Source organism: Vicia villosa, linkage group LG5, assembly GCF_029867415.1.
Source record: "Vicia villosa cultivar HV-30 ecotype Madison, WI linkage group LG5, Vvil1.0, whole genome shotgun sequence".
Lineage (NCBI taxonomy): Eukaryota > Viridiplantae > Streptophyta > Magnoliopsida > Fabales > Fabaceae > Vicia > Vicia villosa.
The window spans coordinates 86,669,916-86,693,964 of record NC_081184.1 but is presented as its reverse complement, the minus strand read 5'-3'; the positions used below and the strand labels follow the sequence as shown (position 1 = coordinate 86,693,964).

The 24,049-nt window shown below is 37.2% G+C and overlaps 2 protein-coding genes across 2 annotated transcripts; both read right to left on the bottom strand.

Annotated features, from left to right (window-relative positions):
• Positions 1–10,593: 10,593 nt before the first annotated feature.
• LOC131604953 (uncharacterized) lies at positions 10,594–11,835 on the bottom strand. The gene is made up of 2 exons (XM_058877364.1): positions 11,425–11,835; positions 10,594–10,644 (listed from the first exon to the last, which is right to left on the bottom strand). Exons 1-2 carry the CDS (start codon positions 11,833–11,835, stop codon positions 10,594–10,596), a joined length of 462 nt encoding a protein of 153 aa, XP_058733347.1.
• Positions 11,836–13,917: 2,082 nt separating this feature from the next.
• On the bottom strand, positions 13,918–14,766 carry LOC131604952 (uncharacterized). The gene has a single exon (XM_058877363.1). It carries the CDS (start codon positions 14,764–14,766, stop codon positions 13,918–13,920), a length of 849 nt encoding a protein of 282 aa, XP_058733346.1.
• Between the last annotated feature and the right edge of the window lie 9,283 nt (positions 14,767–24,049).

Sequence of the window (24,049 nt, the reverse complement as noted above, 5' to 3'; positions counted from 1 at the left end):
GAACCGTTACCTGAAGAAGGTCCTGAACCTGGATCAAGATGGGGCCTAATTTTTGATGGAGCAGTAAACGCTTTTGGCAATGGAATTGGGGCAATCATCATCACTCCCAAGGGTACTCATATCCCGTTCTCCACCAGATTGCTGTTTGAGTGCACCAACAACATCGCAGAATATGAAGCTTGTATCATGGGTCTCGAAGAAGCCATTGACTTAAGGATCAAGATCCTAGACATATATGGAGATTCAGCCCTCGTGATCAACCAAATCAAAGACAAGTGGGAAACTTATCACCCTGGCTTGATTCCTTACAGAGATTATGCAAGACGTCTGTTGACTTTCTTCAACAAGGTTGAATTGCATCATATACCTCGAGATCAGAATCGAATGGCAGACGCCTTGGCTACTCTATCTTCCATGTTCAAAGTCAATCATTGGAACGATATGCCTACAGTCAGAATTACGCGCCTTGAAAGGCCCGCCTATGTGTTTGCAACTGAAGCAGTCATCGATGATAAACCGTGGTTCTACGACATCAAACGCTTCCTTCAAACTGAAGAGTACCCACTTGGGGCATCAAGCAAAGATAAGAAAACTCTAAGGAGGCTTTCTGGCAGTTTGTTCCTGAACGGAGATGTGCTATACAAAAGAAACTTCGACATGGTTTTGCTCAGATGCGTGGATAGACACGAAGCAGACATGTTAATGCATGAAGTGCATGAAGGGTCCTTTGGAACTCATTCAAATGGGCATGCAATGTCCAAGAAGATCTTAGGAGCAGGATACTATTGGTTGACAATGGAATCTGATTGTTATAAACACGTGAAGAGATGTCACAAGTGCCAGATCTACGCAGATAAGATCCATGTGCCACCGACTCTACTCAACGTTCTCTCATCTCCATGGCCTTTCTCCATGTGGGGTATTGATATGATTGGAATGATCGAACCAAAAGCTTCAAACGGTCATCGTTTCATCTTGGTAGCAATTGATTACTTCACCAAATGGGTCGAAGCAGCATCTTACGCCAATGTTACAAGACAAGTGGTTGTGAGGTTTATCAAGAATAACATCATTTGCCGATATGGTATTCCCAGCAAGATCATTACTGACAATGGTTCAAACTTGAACAACAAAATGATGAAAGAATTGTGTGAGGAATTCAAGATTGAGCATCATAACTCTTCTCCTTACAGACCAAAAATGAACGGCGCAGTTGAAGCTGCTAACAAGAACATTAAGAAGATCGTCCAGAAAATGGTCGTCACTTACAAAGATTGGCATGAAATGTTGCCATTTGCTTTACATGGGTACCGTACTTCAGTGTGTACTTCAACAGGGGCAACTCCCTTTTCTCTAGTATACGGCATGGAAGTTGTGCTCCCCGTAGAAGTTGAAATACCATCAATGAGAGTCCTCATGGAGACTAAGTTATCAGAGGCTGAATGGTGTCAAAGCAGATACGATCAGTTGAACTTAATCGAAGAAAAACGTATGACTGCTCTATGCCATGGACAATTATACCAAGCAAGGATGAAACAAGCTTTCAACAAAAAGGTTCGACCTCGTGAATTTCGAGAAGGCGACCTCGTGCTTAAAAAGATCTTGTCGTTTCAACCAGATTCTAGGGGCAAATGGTCTCCTAATTACGAAGGCCCGTATGTTGTCAAAAGAACATTTTCTGGCGGCGCCATGACTCTTGCAACCATGGATGGTGATGAACTCCCACATCCTGTGAATGCTGATGCAGTCAAGAAATACTTTGTCTAAAAAAAATACAAAAGAACAGCTCGGTAAGTTGAAAACCCGCCAAGGGCGACTTAGGCAAAAATGAGCGTCTCGGTGGACTGAAAACCCGAAAGGGCGGTCCAGGCAAAAATTAGAGACGATAAACAGAAAAATTCATCCTGGTAGATTGAAAACCTGAAAGGGCAATCTAGGCAAAAATTAGGGATTTATGACAAAGTAACTGCATCAGTCCGTACTTCGTCACCTGAAGAGTCTATACCTCATCAAAGGATCTTCAATCAAATCATCGCCAATCTGAAGCGACAAGCACAGTTGGAACTCAAAGTTATTAGAGGGAATAGTGGTTATTGCTTTCAATGTAGCCTTTCCGCATAATTACCATTTCCAACTTTTGTAATTACTCTATGGAATCATGCCTTTAGCTGATTACCATCCTATTAAATAAATTTGAGCCTTGTGCCCATTTGTTTGCAATCTTTAATTTCTTTTGGCTTGCAAAATGACGCTTTAATTGTGTTATTTATTTTTGAAAAAGAAAAAGTTTTAAATGAATTTACTTCACTTTTCTTTTTTTCAAAATAAAAGCAAAATTTTCCTTTGAGTTGTGAACAACGGAAGGAACATCAGCAGTCGTCTCCATAGGATGAACAAAAGGGTTCTCCCTGAAAAATTGTTGAGACAACGGTATTCTTGTCCCAGAAAAGAATTCTTGAAGCAATTACCCCTCGAGGTAAAGAAGCTCTTCTATCCCCAGTAAAGGAGGTCTTTTATCCCCAGTGACGAAGATCTTCCATCTCCAGTAAAAGGGTTCTTCCATCTCAAAAAAGATGCTTATCTTCCCCAGAGAAGTTTAAAGCACGCAGCACCATTCATCACCTGTGTTATCTACACCGTGTTGAAGAACATTTGCCGAGTATCTGGTTGTATCGCGACGTCGGTCCCTCTCCAGTATATACTCTTTTGTCTGTCAGTATCGTCAGCATGCATGCTACATTCATGACATTCATCATTCATACATATTTGCATCATTTATGCATTCTTGCATTTTTCAATGTTTGCTTTAAAATCACTTGTTTAGGATATATTTATCCTCAAAAAGAAAGAAAAAAAAAGAAAAAAGAAAAAAAGGAAAAAAGAAACAAGTATGGGCGTGTCATCTCTCCAGTAGGTTGTCACCCATAAGCAGAAAGAACATTTTCTTTCTCCAGTTCCCCACTGAGATCATTCCTCGTGGAAGAAGGTTGCTTTAGTTTCTCCTCTCAAAACAAAGGAGGAGATCCCCAGTTGAGTTCATTCCTCATGGGTACAAAGTCTTGTTTGACTATTTCCTTCCAATTCGTTCATGGTTAGAACTTTGTCTTTACCAAAGATTCAAATTCCGATTCTCCAAATAGAGTCAAGAAAAAACAGACAATAAGCAATAGCCTCATCATCTGAGCAGCTTATGTCTCTTTCAAAAGCTTTTTCCTCTCAACGAAATCAATCATGAAGACCATTTGACAATCAGGGTCTTATTACTGTTCACAAGGCTGAATAACCAGTAATTTCCCTAGCAAAGTCTCCAGAATCATTTTATCACTCGGCTGATAATTGATCATGTCTTCAAAACCGCTATCACGAGGCTGGTAGTCGGTAACCTTTTGTTCTGGTTATATTATTCAACATGTCTATCACAACGCTGATAGTCGGTAATATTAACCGAACCTTTGAAACTCTTTTACCTTGTCAAGTCTATCACCATGCTGGTAGTCGGTAACACAGTTTCGTACCTTTCACCTTCGCATTACTAAACAAGTCTATCCCCATGCAGATAGTCGGTAATGTCGATAGGTAAGCTTTTCTTACAAAGCTATCATCCCCTGGTGAAGCATACACTTGCTTTCCCGAAGAACAAAAATGGATTCTCTTCCTTAAAACAGATTGAGGCATCCTTCCCAATCTCTTTTCCCCAGTGGAGTCAGTTCTTGATATTCCCTCGGTAAAGATATCCTTGCATCATTCGCAATTTTGGTATCTTAGGTCCAAAATTCGCGTCTTCTGATATTTAAGTCTCTTCCACCCTATCAAAACGAAGATTTTCAATCTTCATATCTCAGGTTGAAGAAACTTAAATAGGGGCATCTGTCATACCCCAATTTTTGACCTAAGATACCACCTCATATGCATCATTTGCATCTCTAACAAATTGCATAGCTTGTGTTTGTTACTTGTGGCTCAGCAGGATTTAATCAGGAAATCACTCATCAGTACAAGTAACAATCAATTAGGGTTTTGTTCTCCCTTCATCTCAAAAGAACTATCTTCATCAACAATCAACATTTGGTCCTCAGAGATTCATTTCAACAAGCTCAACAGCTTTGAATCGACTGAATTAGGGTTTTGACTGAAGACAGCATACTCTTGACTTTTGCTCAGAATTTGACCTAAAGACTTGGGACATGACCTCAAAACCCCAAGTACATCATTTTAACCTAATCCATTGGCTTAGAACATCTCCTATACAAAGATTGATCAGACAAATCCTCAGATCAGGGTTTTTGAACTATCAGGGACTGAAATCAGGGATCACATTTGGGAAACCCTAAAAATCCCCAGGAAGTCAATCAAAGGTTTAAATCATCTTCAAATAATCCCTATGACAATATACAATGGAAATTGTATCTCAATTCAAGATCCACAGTCATTAATTTCATCTGGTCGACAATTAGGGTTTTTGACCTAATTCACTGAACAACTGCCTTTTTAATCAGGACATGGTGCCACAACTCAAACCATGGCTCAATATCCTCTAATACCTCAATATGATCCATTCATACCATTCATTTGATGAGGATAGCCTGTTTCATTTGAAATCTCCAGAAACGCGATTCGTCTGAAAAAGTCTACTGTACAAGATCATCATTGACTTTTGGGGAATTTTGGTTAACCATAACTTTTGAAGTTTTAAATCATCAATATATGATATTAGAAGTCATTTGATCAAGGAAAATCAAGAAAATCAATCAAGAATCAAAAGTCAAAAGTTTGACTTTTCATACTTAGAAAAATTTCTAAGTGTTTTTCAATGGTTTTTTCCAAACTTTGGAAGGGAATTTCTCAAAATTTCACCTACAAACTGAAAAAAACTTCCAACATGAAAGTTGTAGATTTTGATCCAATAAACAACTTTGACACATATAAATTTTTTCCATAGGATCAACCATTTAAGAGATATGGTGCTTCAAAGTTGGTACTTTTTGAAAAAACTTCACTTGAAATCTCATTTTCTTCAAAGTTCATGGATCTTTTTCACCCACTTCCTTAAGGATCTTGAAGAAACTTTCAACTAGGGTTTTGAAGTGTGTAACATGAGCTTTCCAAAATGTCCAAGAGCATGAAAAAATATGGAGTGTAGCCATGGTTTTGAATTTTGACATTAGTGAACTTTTTCACTTGAATTTTCACCATTTTTCACTAAGTTTCAAGACTACATGACCTATAATCCAAGCAATGATGCATAGAAGCAATAATTGAGAGATATTTTCTGGTTTAAGATCAGATAGGAAAGAGATAAGAAGCTTGGCCAAAATAACCATGGTTTAGTTACTTTAACCATTTGCATTTAATGTAAAGATTCCATTTTATCTCCAAATGCCAAATCACCATTCTTTGATCAACTTGCAAAGCTTGGAGTTCAGAATCCATGGCCTATAAATAGAGGTCCAAACTTCATTCAAATTCACACCAAAACCTCATAAACATAGGTTTTCTCTTCCTTTCTTAGAATACAAGTTTCATGGTTTTCAAAGAGGTAGAAAACTCAACCTCTAAACCTTGCAAGTTCTGAGCCAAGTGATGCTTCCCACAAGCCACAAACATCATATGGGATGTGTTTGATCCATCCATACACCCCAAAAACACCTAAAACTCAGAATCACTACCTCACTTCCCATATTTGCATAAAATGAGCCTTAACATATCAATTCTCATACCAGGCCATATCTGTCCAAGTTAATCATCCAAACACACTCCATATACATCACATGAACTGTTCCAACCATCATACATGATCTGAAACATCAAAATCAACTAGCTTGATCCTCACTTGAGCTAAACTGCAGTTCGGGTACCACAAGGTGATCAAGAGGTTTTCAATTCACTCCAAGCATCGAGACATGTTCTATAAGGTTCATTGAAGCTGTCCAGATTGAGCAACAACATCTGTAACACCTCCAGGCACGATTTCAATTTCCAGTTTGGCCGTTTTTGAAGGTAAGTGCTATCAACTTCAAACTCATACATACATGCATCATAAATGGAAAATTGAGTTGCTATCTTGTTTCTGCACTATCACTGATCATTAACCCTCAATCAATTTCGTAATTCATCAATCATACACGATTTCATGTTCAAATTCAGAATTAGGGTTCTTCGTGTTCATCACAAAATTGATCACCTTAGAACAAAAATAAATGAAATTAAAGACCACCATCATGTTCGTCGTGAAAAACCAAGTGGAATAGACCCTTTACCTGATCAAAACAACACAGATTTGAAGAAATTCAAAATTCAGTTAGGGTTGTGTTCTTGGCGCGTTTTTTGGTTTGGAAATTTCAAATATTTGTTTTAAAATATAATGCCTTGGAAGCGTATGAATAACAAGCTGCACGCGCAGCTCGCTTGGTTCATGTTTTGAGTAGTAAGCACAAGGGCGTGGGTTCAAGCCCTTTGGAAGACAAAACCAATTTTTTGACACTATTTTTCTCTATTTTCTTTACAACTTTAACCCATTAATTAACCAATCAAATTAATTTATTTTCTCTTCATTTTTTACACACCTCTTATTTAATATACATATTTTGACAATATCAAAAAAAATCACAAAAAAAGATTTATTTAATATACTTTTAATTAGGTTTAAAATGATACATTTTAAGTGTTTTTAAATGCTTTAAATATTGTTTCTTCATTTAATTTTCAAACCTAATCACTTGTGAATATTTTTTTATCAAACCCTAATCACTTAGGTCTTAATTGAGCATTAAAACTTGTTTTAAACTTAATTAAGTTGATTTATTTCAAATTCAAATCGTTTCAAAACGAGCGATCACGATTCTTTTCAAAACGATAAACCATTTATTTTTGAAACTATTGATTAAAATTTTTTTAATTGATCAAATGATTTTCAAAATGAAGTGGGGCCTCTCGAATATTAGAGAGTATAAGACCCACTCTTTTTTTCCTTTTACAGTTTTTCTTTGTACAGAAAACTTTTTCAAAACAATACTTTTCAAACTGTTTTTAAAACAATAAATCTCACATCTTTTTTTCAAAACCATCCACCCTGTTTTATGAAAGTAAAACAGGGGCCTCTCGAATATTAGAGAGTGTAAGTCCCATTTCTTTTTCTTTTTATACAGTTTTTAAACAATAAAACTTCTTCAAAATAACAAATAAATCTTCAAACAGTTTTTCAAAAGCGAAACCTCGCGTCCTGTAAATAAACAATCAACCATGTTTTGTAAATAAAACACGGGCCTCCACGTAGCTATAAGTCCCAAGCCCCTTTTGTGCATACCCATTCCTGTACATGAAATTAGGTATTTCATTGTACACACACATTTTTGTACATACCTCGATCAGTTTGTTTTTAACTTTGAATAACAAACCAAAAATGAAGGTTTTCTTTAAATCTTCCAAAAAATACCATGGGCCTCCACGTAGGTATAAGTCCCAAGCCCTTTTGTAAATACCTGTTTACATAGCTTTGAATAAACTCAAGTGGACCTCTCCCCGAGTGTAAGTCCCGAGCCCCTGTGTATACAAATGGATCATGCTTACAGGTATATTTCCTTCATAAACTCCATTATATACACACACTTTGTCATATATAATTGTTCATGTTTGTTCATATTTGTTCATACTTGTTCATGTTTGTTCATATGTGTGTTATATATGCTTGTTCAACTTAGTACAACACTAGGTTCCCCATAGCCTCCTATTGGGCTTCGTGCAAAGAATCTCCACTAGTTTAGGTTAGGACATAGAGTATGGTTTCCCGGTGAAATCGCTCTAAGAGCTCAGACCAACTATACCATGCCTCCCCTAGGGCTTTGTACAAACGAGTGACCCTCCCATAGCCTCCTCTTGGGCTTACAATGCAAGGACCCTGGATTGTCCCTCCCATAGCCTCCTCTTGGGCTTACAATGCAAGGACCCTCGGATAGCCTCCTCTTAGGCTTCGTACAAGGACCCACGGGCTTCTTATAAGCATCCCCAATATCCAAATCAAAAAACCCTAGGAGATTAGACATTTATCATCTCTATGATAGGAGTATCTCTTCTATATCATCACAAACAATCAATCAATCAATCAAACTTTTTTGCCACAAGGCTGGCTAATCAATCAAACCTTTTTGCCACCATACTGGCTGATTAATCAAAGTTTTTGTCACAAGGCTGACTTCATTGAAACTTTTGCCACGAGGCTGGCTGATTAATCAAAAGTTTTTGTCACAAGGCTGACTTCATTGAAAGTTTTTGCCACAAGGCTGGTTAAACAACAAAAACATCTCTATCATTCTAAGCACCCTAAGTGGCATGGCCCCGGGCTTATAATGAAAAGATTTTCAAACAAAAATCAAACAGATGTATGTGATGATATAGATTAGATACATCGAACATTTAGATGACATTTGTCTCTTTTCCTTTGCTTCCACTAGCATAAGTGGGAACTACGATTGCTCTGACTTTCTCAACATCCCTTTGAGAATACGTAGGCACAAGGTCGATCCTTGGCGAGCAAAACTTCTCCCTCAAACCACTCAAACCTTAGCACCCGTAGACCCCGAGCTACAGATGCTCTGATTCCCTCTAGGGGATATGTATGCAGAGGATCGCGATGATCTTTGCGAGCATAATCAAACCAACACCTTAGGTCCCACCTATTTCACAAGAACCTCCACCATAACAAGAATGGAATAAATAAAACAAAGAAACCTATAGAGTACTATAGATACGTTGGGTGCTAATACCTTCCCTTCGTATAACCAACCCTCTTACCTAAGATCTCTCCCCCACTTTTAGGTTATTGCAGCTTTTTTCCTTTTCCTCCTTTGGAAACAATAAAAAGTTTGGTCCGTACAAAAGAAAAATCATTTTTATGAGCACTCGAGCCCAAAGAAGGCATCAGGTGTCTCATCCCGAAAAAAGACAACGATTTTTCCCCGCGACAATGTACAAGCAACATTTGGAGTAAATTCAAATGTCAAACTCTTCCCCTCCATATCCTCTTTCCAATGGTCCAAGAATCATGACATTTGGTTATATGATAAGCAAATTAAAGAGCCCAAAGTCATGTCCTTGGAAATTTTTTGTTATGGCTGGGCAATTAGGCCAGAGTTGGGTGACACGCACGCACGAGATGCAGTATAGACTCAGCACATTGGGGATCACTTTTCTCCTATTTCCAATTATTATTCCAGAAGATCGTTAACACAAAACCTCTTCTACTTTACGAGATCTTCATAATGGTCACGAGTTTGATCTTAATGGTGACCTAGTGCTGAAAAATATATGCACACAAAGTGTATATCATGGACAAGGCATGGAATTGATTCCCCTGCAGCTAGGCACGCGCGTAGCATGTAGTAGTATCGTCACTTACCTCAAATCGCCATGCACTATGCTGCATACAAAAGCACACAGAAAGCTTACCATAAATATTACAAACTTGCTCATTAAGCTTAAGTAAAAGCTATGATACACTATGCTCATCCTCACCATAAACCACACACTCCACATATAAACTAAATCCTTCACATTTTGAGAGGGAGCTTCATAATTTACTTTCTCTCAGTTTCATAATTCTCTCTCGACTCTTCTCCCTCTCACCACTCTTCTCTCTCTCTCTCTCTCTCTCTCTCTCTCTCTCTCTCTCTCTCTCTCTCTCTCTCTCTCTCTCTCTCTCTCTCTCTCAACCTCCATAACAACCGTGTAACAAACCTCCAACCGCCATAACAAACTCAAAAACTACCATAACCTCCAAGCCTCAATCTTCATCAACATCTTCATTGTTCAACCTCCATAACTACCAAGCTTCAACCATCATCATCGTGTTCATGTCATCATCATCATCCTGATCATATTATCATTCTCATCTTGATCCGATTGGAATCATCTCCAAGTGAATTCATCGTCATCACCATGTCACTGTAAGCAAAAGTCAAGACTCAAGATCTCCACAAGATTTCTGAGTTTATTTCTCAAAAATCCTTTGAATGTTGATTCAACAAGCATTTATCCAAGAAGAAAAGGCTTGTAGAGTTTTCTGTTTTCAGTTGAATCAAGAATCGTTCAAGTAAGTTTTCTGAAACTTCTCAGCGTCTTAGCTACCATGATGGGACATGTATTGGTATGTATGTTGCACCGTATACATTTTTAAATTTTGGTGAAGATTGATTCGGTTCCAATATTATGATGTGTATTTTCTCGTTGGATTCACATATTTGAGTGCTATGAATGAGTAAGAATATGATGCTATGCTTAGGATGAGTTTTGGTGAATGTTCATAAGGTTAGAGTTTTTAGATGTGTTCGATTAGCATGTTAGAGTGGATATTAGAAAAAAAATTAAGCTCATTTTCGAACTCAGTGGCGAAAATTGAGTGGACCGGTGGTATTCTTTTGCGTTTCTGAGGATGTTAGTTCGTAGCTCCGGCAAGGCCAACCGAAGAAGATGACCGGAGCCCTAGCTCTGGCGTCTGACTCTGTGTTTAGTTGACTTGTTGATCCCACATGTTCCTTTTCCATTGGCCCATGCAGTACGTTCTTTTCAGTCTGATTAATTTTTTTTTTGAAAGAGCAAAATTTATTCAATAAAAGAAACAGGAAAGGCATAAGTAATGCCTGTTACACCAGTCTACAAAACACAGAAAACAAAAAGCTTTAACCATCAGTACAACCAATCCCACCAATCCTAAACTAAAATACAAGAGATTCACACCAATCCCACCCAAAAAGATATGCAGTCCAACAGGCTTAAGTGGTTATGCATCCAATTATAACAGTTGCTCCAAATTATTCCAGCAGCATAGTTAAAGTTGGTCTAAGAGACCAAAATTTTGAGGCTGAACCAAACTTCCTATGCTAGTAATAACAGAAAAAGGAAAATTTGGACAGCATACGACAGAAGCTTACAACCGGACGAACACTCGACGCATATGGGCACTAGACCGAAACCGAAAGCAGAATTTCGCTTGAACCGGTTGATTTCACCAAAACACCGACGCACTTCAAAATTAGCGAGACGGAACCAAAGAGATGTCGCTCTTGATGTGGATATAAGTTGACATACATATGACACAGTGATAGTTCAGCATCTGATTCCCAAGCAAGCAGTCGGATTGGTTATCCAATGATTGAGGGGGTAGTTAAAGCCTTTCACTTTGCACTTCAGCCATTTCCATGTTGCAATCTTAATTTCTTCGCTCATTTGCTCCGCTGATCTCGAACTGTCTCTAAATACTTTCTCATTACGCCCATTCCACAATATCCAAATACAGGCGAACCAAATTACACATAGTTTCTCCGCTTGCATTCTGCCCGTTCTGCAAAGTCCTTTAAACTGGTGATAATTTTCTATAGCATTGTTGTGCATAGCTGTATGAATGTTCAGCCACCTTAGGACCGACGCCCAAACCTGCATAGAGAAAATACATTCAAAGAAAATATGAGAAGCATTTTCAGTAACCGCGCATCCATAAGGGCAATCCGATTGGGTTTGATTGAGAACTCCTCTCTTAACTAAGTTATCCTTTGACGCAATCTTATTTTGGAAAAGTCTCCAAACTAGAACTGCCACTTTTAGCGGTATGAATCTATTCCAAGCTTCTGAGTAATTTGTCTCTCCGTCAGAAGGAGTTCTCGCCATAAGAATCTCATAGGCTTCTTTGACTGAGTATTGCCCTGAACACCAACTCCAACTATCCCTCCTCCCTGAAGCAAGTGTTATGTTCTGAATTTTCTCGCCAATTTCGTTTATTACTGCTAGTTCTTCTTGTGATAGCTCTCTACTCCACTTAAATCTTTGTAGCCTTTCCTCCTGTTCCATTGGTAACAAGTCTCTAATCAGGATGTTTTTCTCTTCGCATATATTATACAAACCTGGATATTTATCCTTTAGCAATACGCCATCGCACCACGAATCCGTCCACAAAAGGGTATCCTCACCATTTCCTATATTTCTACTAAGGTTACTCACCAACCAATTATGTTCAAAACCCCAAACTCCTTTTTCTATGTTTTGTAGATCCTTCCACCAAATTGAACCATCACTCCCGTCCCCAATTATTCTACCATTCCTCTCTCCATAATCAGGATGTTTTTCTTTTCAGTCTGATTAATTGATTCATATGTTTGGATAAAATGGAATATTGTGTGTTGGTTGCTAGTTGGCTCATGGCCTGTTTTGTCTTTTCTTAACGTTTTTAAAACCATAGAAGATAATAATGATATGCTGATATAAAAAATAATAAAATAGACTTAAGGTAACAGTATGAGCCTCATTCTTTCAATGGGCCTTAAGACATTTCTTTTCCGCACTCCCATTGTATGAGCCCACACGCTGATGCACATGATTTCAATTCAGTCTCAATTGCTAATGCACCCCCTGTATGTCACATTTCTTTTTTGCTTAAAATTGTTTCTTTTCTAATTTTTGATCAATAATTCAATTTCCCTTGAAATCAAAAAATGGTAAAAAAATATTTTTCTGACCAATTAGAATTTTAGGAGTTCGTAGATTTTTTTTAGGATTTTTAATTGATTGTTTGCAATATTTTTTATTGGTTCACATAATAAAAAAATACTTAGTTTTTAGTTTTTAATTCATAAAATAGTTTTAAGCTTGATAAAAAAAGACCAATGTGCTTGTGATTTTTTTCCTTGTTAGTTTAGAATTTATTTCTTTTATTTTGTGAATATTTTCTTTATGTTGTGAAATTCCTAAAATATCCCTAGTTGTTAAAGTTGACTTTGGTCAACTTAAATGACTGCTTCCACCCTTTCTACTTAGTAATCTCCCTTAGGATATTAGTTCAATCTTAACTAGGACTTAGACTCCCCTTTCTTAATAAGACAACAACAATAATTAGGATAGAATATTAGGTTAGTCCCCCTTTTTCATTTCTTTTTCTTTGTTAACTTAAAAAAACCTAATAAATACCGACAATGATCATACTACTATTTCTTTTATAGTGGGAAAGAAATGATTGGGGCGTAGGCCCTGGTGTATTTCTTTTCTACTTAATGGGAAAGAAATAATTGAGGTGTAGACCTCGGTGTATTTCTTGACTACTACTTAGAGAAATGATTGAGGTGTAGACCTTGGTGTATTTCTCTAAATACTTAAACTCTTTTTGGTATGATCCGAGTCACAAATAAATTCCCCTTTAAAAGAAACCAATCAAAAACACTCAAAATACTTAATAAAGGTTTAAATTCAAACAAAGTAAGGAAATGGTGAGAAGCCTTGTAGTGAGTTTTGTTCATCATGGAATTACATCAAAAAAACACAAACACGTGTTCCTTTTCTTCTAAGAACAAGTTAAGTCCATTCCATACTTAGGCGTATAAGTCTCCCAAGGTCGAGCATCGTGGATTGTGACCTTAACCTCTATTCACCTAAAAAACACAAAACAAATGGAAATTTTTAAGCCGAACTACGGCGCTCTGAATCCTGGTAAGGGATCCGTAGGCATTAGGTCACGGGGCCTAAGCGAGCACAATTGTAAATAATCCTTCTTTTCCTTATATTTCTTTTGCATGCATTCACATTTAGGCTTTAGACATTAGACACCCTTTAGATAGAAACAAACATAGGTGGATACCATCGAGTACGACGGACGTGAGGGATGCTAACACCTTCCCCTTGCGTAACTGACTCCCGTACCCAATTCTCTGGTCTTAAGACCTTGTTCTTATTCTTTGCTAGGTTTTCTGATATTCCTTTCCCTCGATGGGATAAATAATTATATTAGTGGCGACTCTTGTCATTTTTCGTGGTAGCGACAGCTGGCGACTCTGCTAGGGACGTCGACCTATTGCGGGTCCGTACTTAGCGAGTCGATCCTAGCCTTTGTTTGTTTGTTTGTTTGTTTATTGGGTGTGCCTATATATTGCTTATGTGTTTGCATCATTCATTTTTCAAGTGAAGTATATCTTTAATAACTAATCCCAGAATCAAAGGAAAGCGAGGGAGGTCGTTCAAATCAAAGTTTCGAACAACTCTTGACACCACAGTTTCAACATCATTAGTCGGGAGATCGTTCAAATCAAAGTTTCGAATAACTCTTGACCCCAATTCATGAAGTGATTCTATATTTATTTCACATTCACTCATGTTCACCACCGTTTCATCAATACGACCACTTGTTGGCAACAAATCTTGTTTCTGCATCATCTCAGTATCATTCCCATTGATTGAGAGTTTCATCCTTTTATACTCACGATGATTCAAATCAAGATTTGGAATCGATTCGCAAGACATATCCAACAGCGGCAATATTGGAGCAGTATTATTAGCGACTCCATCATGAACAAGATATCTCCTGCTCCTTTTCTTGGTATTATACAACCTTGGTGGCAGAAAACTTAGCAAGTCAACAGCTGGTAATTCTTCTTGTTGGCTAGGTTTCAAGGTTGATGCAGTAGGTGGATGATGAACGGTAGTCTTGAAAACCCTAGTCCATGAATGCCTTTTCTGTTTGGCATCAACATCACTATTATGATTACTTGGAGAACAAGATAAAGAGAAAGTGACCTTCATAGTTTTATAAACCTTATTAACATGATCATCATGTATCTGTTTGTTGGAACGATGACAGGTCTTGTGACCGCTGAGTGCTTGACCAGTGGGGAATACTTTGTGACAAAACTCACATTTGTGAACAGTGGGTTTGTGACATTGATCATGATGATGATGATTGTTGTTTTTGGGGTTACGATGATGAGAAAGGGATGAAGAATTGTTGTTGTTGTTCATGATGAAGTAGAGGAAGAGGGTTTGAAAGAAAGAAGAAAAAGAGTCGGTTGGGGTGAAGTGCGAAGAGTGAAGAGAGAGTGAGAGAGAGGCAATTATGACAACTTATTTAAAGTAGACGACAAACCCTAAAATCTCGAGTAATCATAACTTTTTTAGATATGCTAATAATTTCTTTTTCGCTTTTCTTTTTTGGTATTTCTATTAAGAGATTTGAGGCTGATTTAGTTTTTTTTTTAAAATGATTTTTATATTATTAAATGTTTTGTTTAAAAATTTATAAATAAAAAAGTCAAATAGGAAATTTATTTAAATAATTTTTCCTAAAATGTTATTTGTGTAAGTATTTTAACTTTTTTGCATATTAAATTTTAAAAAATCACTTAAATGTGAAGTTATTTCAAATAATTTGTTTATAAAAATTATTTTTAAGATATACATATTTTTAAAAAATTGATATTAAAATTCTCGAAAATATATATTTATATTATTGAATGTCAAAATTAGTCCTTTAGTTTATAAAAATAATTAAAATAACTTTTTTAAGTTAAAAGTTTAAAGAAAATTAGATCTTTTAGGTTCACGGATGCTTCTTGATCTTTCATCATTCTCTTCATTTCTATGAAGAATTTTTCAATTACTTTTCCATTAATGATCTCATACATCATTGTTGCTAGACTTGTTTCTCCTATTTTTGTTACATTTTATTCAAAATCTTCTTTTTCAAGGTTGAGCCTAGAGTGTTCCAAGATTTTTGTGACTTAATTATACCATAGCATATTTCTTTTATCTTGCTTTTCTAGATGTATTGTATTACTTCACTTATCCAAATTGTTTCAATTTTGTTTACAATCATCCATAGAGTTTCAACATCAAACCTAGTTAGATGATTGAAATTGCCTTTTCTCGGGAAGAGTATGTGATTAGTCACATAGTATATTAGAAGAATGTCAGGGCTCACAGATCTTACAATGAAAGATGATAGTACTAAGGATTTTGAATTTTTCAAAAATGAGGAGGCAATGGGGTTTTCAGCTTGAAGATGGGTCATTCATGAAGAAAATCCAAGATGTTTTCTTATTTCGAAGTAGATTATTCCATCGGTGTCCTAAGGTTGGAGAAAGTCTGCTGAGTTTCTTGGTACGATGTCACAAGGTTGAAACAAAGTGTTTGATATGCCCCAGGTGCGACGCTGTGTATGATCGAGAGATGTCTGAAATGTTCGATAGGATCCCATATGCATATGGCTGGAATCAACAAGCTTTAAATCCAAACACATTCATTTTCGACAATAGGGGGATCCTAAGAAGAAAAGATAGCCCTCACCCTAAAGTAAACAAGAGGGTTACTTTCAAGCTGCCCGCTGAAGTCCCTACTGATAGATGGGTCCAGGTAGGTCCAGATAAGAACAAATAGAGAAACTTCGACCAAGGGGGAAGAACTTCGATGGCGTATAGAAAGGAGTTTCAGGCATAAAAAAGAGAGGAATATAGATTAAAAAACTACAAGGGCAAGAATTCAATGTCAAGGTCTTAGTGAAGGAGGCATCAAAGGATGAAGAAAGCGGAAAAAGAATGGGCCTTGAAAGAATTGGCAAAACCAGTAGCAATCGGGTCCCTTTGACTACTGTGGAGTCAGGAAAACCACTAGTGGGAAGAAAGGTGTTCTCCCCAAAGAAAGAGATTGTTGGCAAGAGAACACAAGAGAAGCCAGTAAACCAAGTAGAGATGTTGACTGATGATTTTGATTCTGATGGAGCATCATCACTAAACATAAATTGCAATGTGGTGTCGGTCCTCCCACATAAGTATAATCAGGAAACTGAGGTGGAGGATCATGAAGAATCAGACCAAGCAGAGATGATTAAACATAAACATGTGTACTACTATGTCCAGAACAATGGGGCAATCGAAGAGCAAAATTCCTTCTTCGAAAGGCCTGATCAGGGAATGAAGGGGCATTTGAAGCCATTATACATAAGAGTCAGAGTTGAGAATATGGGGATAAATAAGGTCCTGGTGGACGGTGGCACTGGTGTCAACCTGATGCCACAATTCAGGCTGAAGAGGATTGGAATGTTCGACACAGACGTCAAACCTCACAATTTGGTGATGTCCAACCAAGAAGGCAGGATTGGGCATACTCTAGGAGTGGTGCAGGTATATTTGACTGTTGGTTCGATTACAAGGCCAACCATGTTCATGGTAATACCAGCAAAAGCTAACTATAATCTACTGCTGGGAAGAGAGTAAATACATGGAATCAGAGCAGTCCCTTCATTAATGCACCAAAGGCTAACAATCTGGAGAGAGATGGAATCGTCGAAAACATTGAAGCAGATCAAAGTTACTACATGGCAGAAGTCAATCAGATGGATAAGAGGAACTTTGATAGAAACCTGGCCAACATAGGGTCCAACGGAAGGAGCCTACTCACCTTATAAGAATGCTCTCTATTTTCTCACCCTACACCCAAATGGGTTTCAATGGGATAGAGAAATCATGGATAGACCTGAGGATGGCGAAGGTGTAGCAACCTGCCCTAAAAATTAGACTTTTAGAGTCACCACCTATTCTACCAGGGCGAATAGGAAACCTTGCGTAGTTTAAAGATATGGGTAAGATTATTATAATCAAGTCGAGGGAAGGTGTTAGGCACCCTCAACCCTTTCCTAAGGTTTTAACTCTAAGGTACAGTTTTATTGCTAAATATTCAGGTTTAATAGCTAAGGAAATGAAAAGGGTGAAAAGTGAGATTTTAGGGAAGGGGACTCGCCTTGTTGCCAAGTGCCTACGTATCTCCTTATGGAGAATCAGAGTCAACGTAGTTCGGGGCAGGGTTGTATGCCTTAGAATTTGATATGAAATGGTTTGAAGGTATTTTGAGTTACCTTATCGTAGTTTTGAAATGCGAAATTCACAAGGTATTTTGAATTACCTTATCGTAGTTTGAAAACCGCAGTATTGAAGAGATGAATTTGAATGTGTTTTAAGTGGCGTACAACCCTGATTTAATTTGTACTATTAATCGCGATGGTCAATAGGTTTGATCACCATAATTAACAGATTTACAAAGGATTGCTAATTATTCTAATCGATAGATTCGATTATCACCGTTAGCAAATTGATGTGTTTTAATTAGTTATTTAATTATTTTTGGGAATTGATTATCGTTAGTTATCGCAATCAATAGATTTGATTAAAACCACTAACGAATTAAAAGAGATCCTAATCATCATAACCAATAGATTTGGTTAAAACCATTTAGCAAAATAAACTTATTTAAATTATATTCGATTAAAGAATTATATAATTAGATTATTAACCATCGCGACTGATTAATTCAGTCGAAACGAATAATAAATTAAATCTAATACTTCGGCCAAGTGGCCAGTGGGATTGGGCAAACCCTAATACTTATAACCTTTCTAGGTTTTTTGTGATTTATAATTAAAGTTGATTGAAATTAATTAAATCGAATTAATCGGGAAAATAATTGGGGAAAATATTTCTACTTAATTATAGCCTAGTCCTAATTTAATTTCTAACCTTAATTAAAATAAATTAACTAAAATCAAATATAATTAATTATTCATTAATATAAATGTTTAAATAATAAAAATAAATAAATATATAGAAAAAACCTGGTTTTTAATTCTGTGTGGCGCATCGCTGATAGTCCATGGTGGAGCTGCATCCTGTGTACGTTAGATCTGATCTAAAGAAGATCCATTGGCTGATGCGTGGGGTGTATGGTAGGAGCATGTACGCAAGAATCACTGGATCGGCAGGAATGTTGTAACACCCGTATATTTTAATTTTTAATTTAAATAGAAATTTAATTAATAATTAGAATTATATGTGGTTAAAGGGATTTAATTGGAAAAGGATGGTTTATGGTGTTGGGCCATGTGTGATGTTAAGGAATGAGGGGGTGTTATGTTAGTAAAGGTCTTATTCCAATTAAAGCTTATTTTATAAAATAATAAGAATTGGGAATAAGGGAAGGGAACGTGAAAAGCAGAGCAGAGGAGATGTGGGATTGGAAAGCTGGTACGTGAAGAGGAGCAATGGAGGGAGAGACCAATCAAGAACTCTTGGCTAAGGTAAGGGGGGACTCTCCAGTTATCATCTATTATCGTATTCTTGGATAATAATATTGATTAGGGATGTTATTGAGTCAATTGGATTATATGTTAGGTTTAGGGAGGTTATGAATTGATGAAAAGTGCATGTATTATTGATAGATTATGTGTTGTTTTGATGTGTGATGATGAATAATGATGCAATTGATGATTAACTGCCTGTATATGATGTTTAGAGTCAGTTTTGGACTCAAATTGGGTGAGATCGCAGGATCTGACGCAGACCTGAAAGTCTGTGAAATCGCCAGTTCGCGCCGCGTCCTAGTGTTGGCGCCGCGAAGGCGTACTTGTTTTCTCGCATCGCGCCGCGTGAATAGGTTGGCGCCGCGAACGTGTTTGTGTGCTTCAGGTCGCGCCGCGAAGTCTTGGTTGCGCCGCGTGCTGTAGCGTTAGTTGTTTTCTTGAAAAGTTAAATGATGTGTAACTTTCGAACCGTATGTCTGTTTTTAGTGCTGTTTCGAGCACGATGAATCTTATGAGATAGCCTATGTTTTAAATGATGGAATGAGGTGTGAATCCAATTATTTTTAAATATGATTTTATTTCTTGGAGAACGATGTATTGTACGTATATGTGATGAGATGTGTTAAATACATGCTATGTTGAAATATTAATCATGTGACGATTTGTTTAATTGGATGATGTATTGTTGACATATATGATGAAATGTAACAATATAAGATGTTGTTTTGAGAAACATTATGATGTGATGAATTGTTGAGAATTATATGATGTTGATTGATTGTTTTGGAATGATGTGGATACATGTGTGTTCTTATTATTGATGATGATGATTGATGTGGACACATGTATGTGCTTTAATGATGATGATGATGATGATGATTGATTGTATTGAATGATGCTAATGTATATAAACATACTTGATGATAATGATGATGTTGATTATGATGATGATGATGGTATAAGTATGTTGTATATGTTGCATTCATTCATGTTCATTGATGATACCGTATCCATAAGGGTGTGTTGGATCAGTGAAGGGCATGATTCCCATTGTGTGGAATCTGTGCTGGCAGGGCCGTATCTCGATGATGTTGGATCGGTCATGGGTTATTCCCATTTGATGAGGTTAATCGTGTGCCCATGTGGGGTGTGAGCGATTGAAGGGCAGTATCGTAGAGAGAAGTCCTGTGAATATGATTCACGAATTTTGGTACCACATGCATAGTGTCAGTTCATACATATGCATACTTTTATAACATGATTGGAAGTATTCTAGTGTTATAAATATTGATGACGTGTTGGTTGTGTGTTTCGTTGAATTAATGTTGAGTATGATTGTCTGTTTGAAAGATGTGTCTTGTTGACGTTTGTGTAAATGATAGATGTTCCTGATAATCTGAATATGATGAATTGGGTGAATAATATAACTATGATGTGTTGTTATTTAAGATGCAATAACATTTGTTAACTGTGATGAGACTCACCCTTACTGTTGACATTTTCAGATTGAGGATAGCTGCTTTTGACTTGGTGAGGATTAGCTCATAAGTCGGTTTAGTTGTGTGTCGGTGTCATGCTCTGATATATGTAACACTGGGAACGCGATGTTTTGAGTTTCGATTATAACTCTATTATTTATTTTATTTGAAGTCTGATACATTAACAATGTAATGTTGACTTGATGATTTGATTCTGCTGTGTAAACATGATTTTAGCTAATGAGTTATAATTCAGATGTTTCAGTGAATGCATGACATATGCCGAACGTATGTTTTTCTTTTATTTTTGAATTGTGACACCCTTTACATGTTTACTCTGATTTAATTTTGTTAATTGCCGTGGGGTATTAGAGGGGTGTTACAATAGTGGTATCAGAGTAGGTCGGTCCGTCCGGCCAATTGTTGAGTCAGTAGAGTTGCACGACGGTTGAATACTGTCGGCATTTTTATTCCTTGGTATGCGACATGTGAGTGAATCACTGTCGGTACTTGGTTGTTTGTTGCAAGTGTTGGATTGAAACAAGTGGGGGAGAAGCTTCGCTTCTCGGTTATGTTTCAGTTGTAAGAAGATCGATTCAGTAGGCTGTTGTTGGAAACAGTGCGAGCGTTGTCGGAGTTTGTTGTTTCCCGGGTTGAAGGTGACTTGGAATTAAGACTTCACTGGGAATTGAGTTGGAACATCTTGAAGGAAGGTGATTAGAGGTAATTGACAGTTATTGTAAGAGAAGGAGATTGGAGAGTTGCGATGTGTCAGCTCTGCTGGTGTGCTGCGAAGTTGTCAGTTGAGTAGCCTTGCGTCTCGGAAGAGGTTCAGTTACGAGTTGCAAGGAGGATTGTTGTCGTGATGTTGCGGAAAGCGGACTTCGGCGGGGGAATGTGTCGCTTAAGTTATAAGGATGTTTGGAGGTGAAGGGATACGATAAGAGGCTATTTGGAATGTGATAGAGTTGAAGAGAATGAGTTTTGGAGAGAGATCTTCGTAAGCAAAACGCAGGAAAATTGCTGAATAGCTGCGGAACTTCGAAAATTCATAACTGGAGTTCTGGACATCCGAATTGAGTTCCGTTTGAAGCGTCGGAAAGCTAACGAGATGAACTTTGTTATAAAAATGGTTGCAACAGCTGTAAGATAATTAATTGAGACAGGATGACGTTGGTAAGAGGCGAAGTTACGGTTACTCTTGTTCTTATAACTAGACTTGTTTATTGGTACTGCACGGGATGTCAGTGTCAGTGTTGAAGGGATCGAAGGAACAATTAGAAGTTTTGTTGAGGAGTAATTTTAAGAATTGAATTTACCAATTGAGGAGTTTTGGATATATCGTATAGAGTGTCGTTGCATGATGTCAGTGTTGCATTTTCGGGCAATGATTGGAAAATTCATATCTTGAGTTCCGAGTGTCGGATTGATGTGCCGTTTGAACCTAAGAAGAGGAGGGATTGTGTTCTAATTTATGGGAGAGTTATAAATACAGTAGAGTGACCCTATGAGGAAGGGTTATGAAGTCGGTTATGGAAGTGTGAAACTTGTTGAATAAGAATGCCTACTACCGCGATTGTTTGAAACAACGTTGAGTAGAATATGTTGTTGATGAATAAGCTGATGAGATATTCGGTAATAAAGATGATTGAGTAACGATGGATTTTAGTGGGAAGTGAATTGGTAGAAAAGATGGAATAAACTTTAGAACTCTTGGAGTCGTATTTGTGATGGCAGAGTAACGATAAGTACAAAAGGAGAATTTTAGAGGATTTCTGACACCTATTGAGTATGAGGAAGATTTTGTTGGGATTCCGAGTGGGATGATATTTGGACGTGAAGGATGTAATAGAATTTGGATTAAAACCACGAGTTATGAATGTTGTGCTATTGTGTTGCGTAAGAAGTCTTTAAAATGTCGGTGCTAATGATGAATGAGTTGGATTTAATTGGACAATTTCGAGACTTGAGTTAGCATGTGAAGGCACTCCTAATAGTGTTAGATTGAGTATGCTAGAGATGACTAGTGGTATTCTTGACGAGATTAGAGAAGGTCAGAAAGATGATGTTGAGTTGATCGATAGGTGGACTTTGAATTACCAAAGTAAAGGCGGTGAATTCAGAATCGGCGAAAACGATGTAATGAGGTTGAGTGATTGGATTTGTGTAACTGATGTTTTGAGCTTCAGAAGGATATTCTAGAAGGACACCGTAGTGAATTATTGGACTATGACGATGTTAATGAGTTTGGGTGCAAACTCGGAAAGGGACACTATTATGTAGTAACGACGGTTTATGCTTAAATATGATTTTCAACTGATATTGACAAATTTAGGACTTGATCACCCTAAATCTCTTGTTGGTAGTAGATGGAATCATATAGATGAGATGAGCTTGTTTTGTTACCTTAATGGTATAAGATGTGATGAATGCGAAGCCGTGGGAATAATCACTCACTATGTTATGTGAATTTATGAAGAGGTGGATACAAAAGAGTGCAACATGATGGCCAAATGACTTAAGACGGGTAAATCAGAGTCGCACAACGAAAGTGTGATGTGGAGTAGTGTTATGAGTACTACTCGCGGGAAGTAAGGAATTAATATGTCAGAAGCCTACATAGAGAATATGTCTTGATCTATATGTTGGATTTAGAATCCAGTGGATGTGAGGATGTCGTGTCGAAGAATTATAACTCTTTTGAATAATTGCCGAGATGATGAATATGTTAATACGGTTGTACGTAGTTAACGAGTATGTATTCGGTGAAATTAAAACGAAGAGTTGATGCTATATGACGTTGTAATAATTTGGTGTTGTTGTTAAGGGTTATTGTAGATTTCCAGATATAATGAGGAATTATACTCTATGAAGGGAGAAATTGATTTAATTCTTAGAAAAGAGCGAAACTCAATTTGAGTTGTTTTGTAAGAAATGGTATATTGAGGCTGATGAGTGTAATTATAACTACTTGTGCGTACTCGTTCCGATGGCCGGAATGTTTAATAGATGTAGTAATTCAGGAATTTGTTTTTGAGTGCGAGTAAGTATTACTGAATGGTAAATTGGTACCATGAATGATGAAGAATGATTCTTGGACGAATGAGTAGAGAGAATCAGAATCGGGTGAAACTCAGAAATCTATTTGGTATAGATGATTGTGATGAGTAATCAGAGTAGTGCGGAAAAAAAAAACGGAATGTAACGAGTTGGATAATTGCTGGTGTGACTTAAGAGGAGACAGATAATTGGAATTCAATGGTATAAGAATATGAGTATTGAGTTTCTTGAAGGAAGCGGTTGGTGAAAAGTGTGAGTATTATTTTATCGCTCAGATGGAAGAGTATGCCTAAGGTTGGTATGTTTGGTAGATGGTATGCATTACTACAGTGTTGATCAGTGTGATCATACTATAGATTGTGTAATTGTATTACTCGGCTGTTGAGCATATTGTATAGGTTGTATCTCAATGTTCTGCTGTTGTTAACCTTTTTGGAGCTATAGCGAGTGGTATACGTTTGGTTAGTCAAATGCGACGTAAGAATTGGGATTTGAATGTATGAAACATGTTTCCTGTTGGTTATGTCAGATGGATTTTTGGGGATTGACTAATGGTAATGTTAATTGGGAGCTGGAGAGTCAGGTGAAAGACTCTTATACGAGCTGGTTACTTGAGGTATGTTTTCGAGGACGAAAACTC

Bases quoted from the DNA above. Each gene is read 5' to 3' on its own strand.
- LOC131604952 (XM_058877363.1), bottom strand. From the start codon at position 14,766: ATGAACAACAACAACAATTCTTCATCCCTTTCTCATCATCGTAACCCC.
- LOC131604953 (XM_058877364.1), bottom strand. From the start codon at position 11,835: ATGGAACAGGAGGAAAGGCTACAAAGATTTAAGTGGAGTAGAGAGCTA. The intron at 10,645-11,424 runs GTTTGGGCGTCG...TGTGTTTTGTAG, and splicing joins AATGTATTTTCTCTATGCAG to ACTGGTGTAACAGGCATTAC.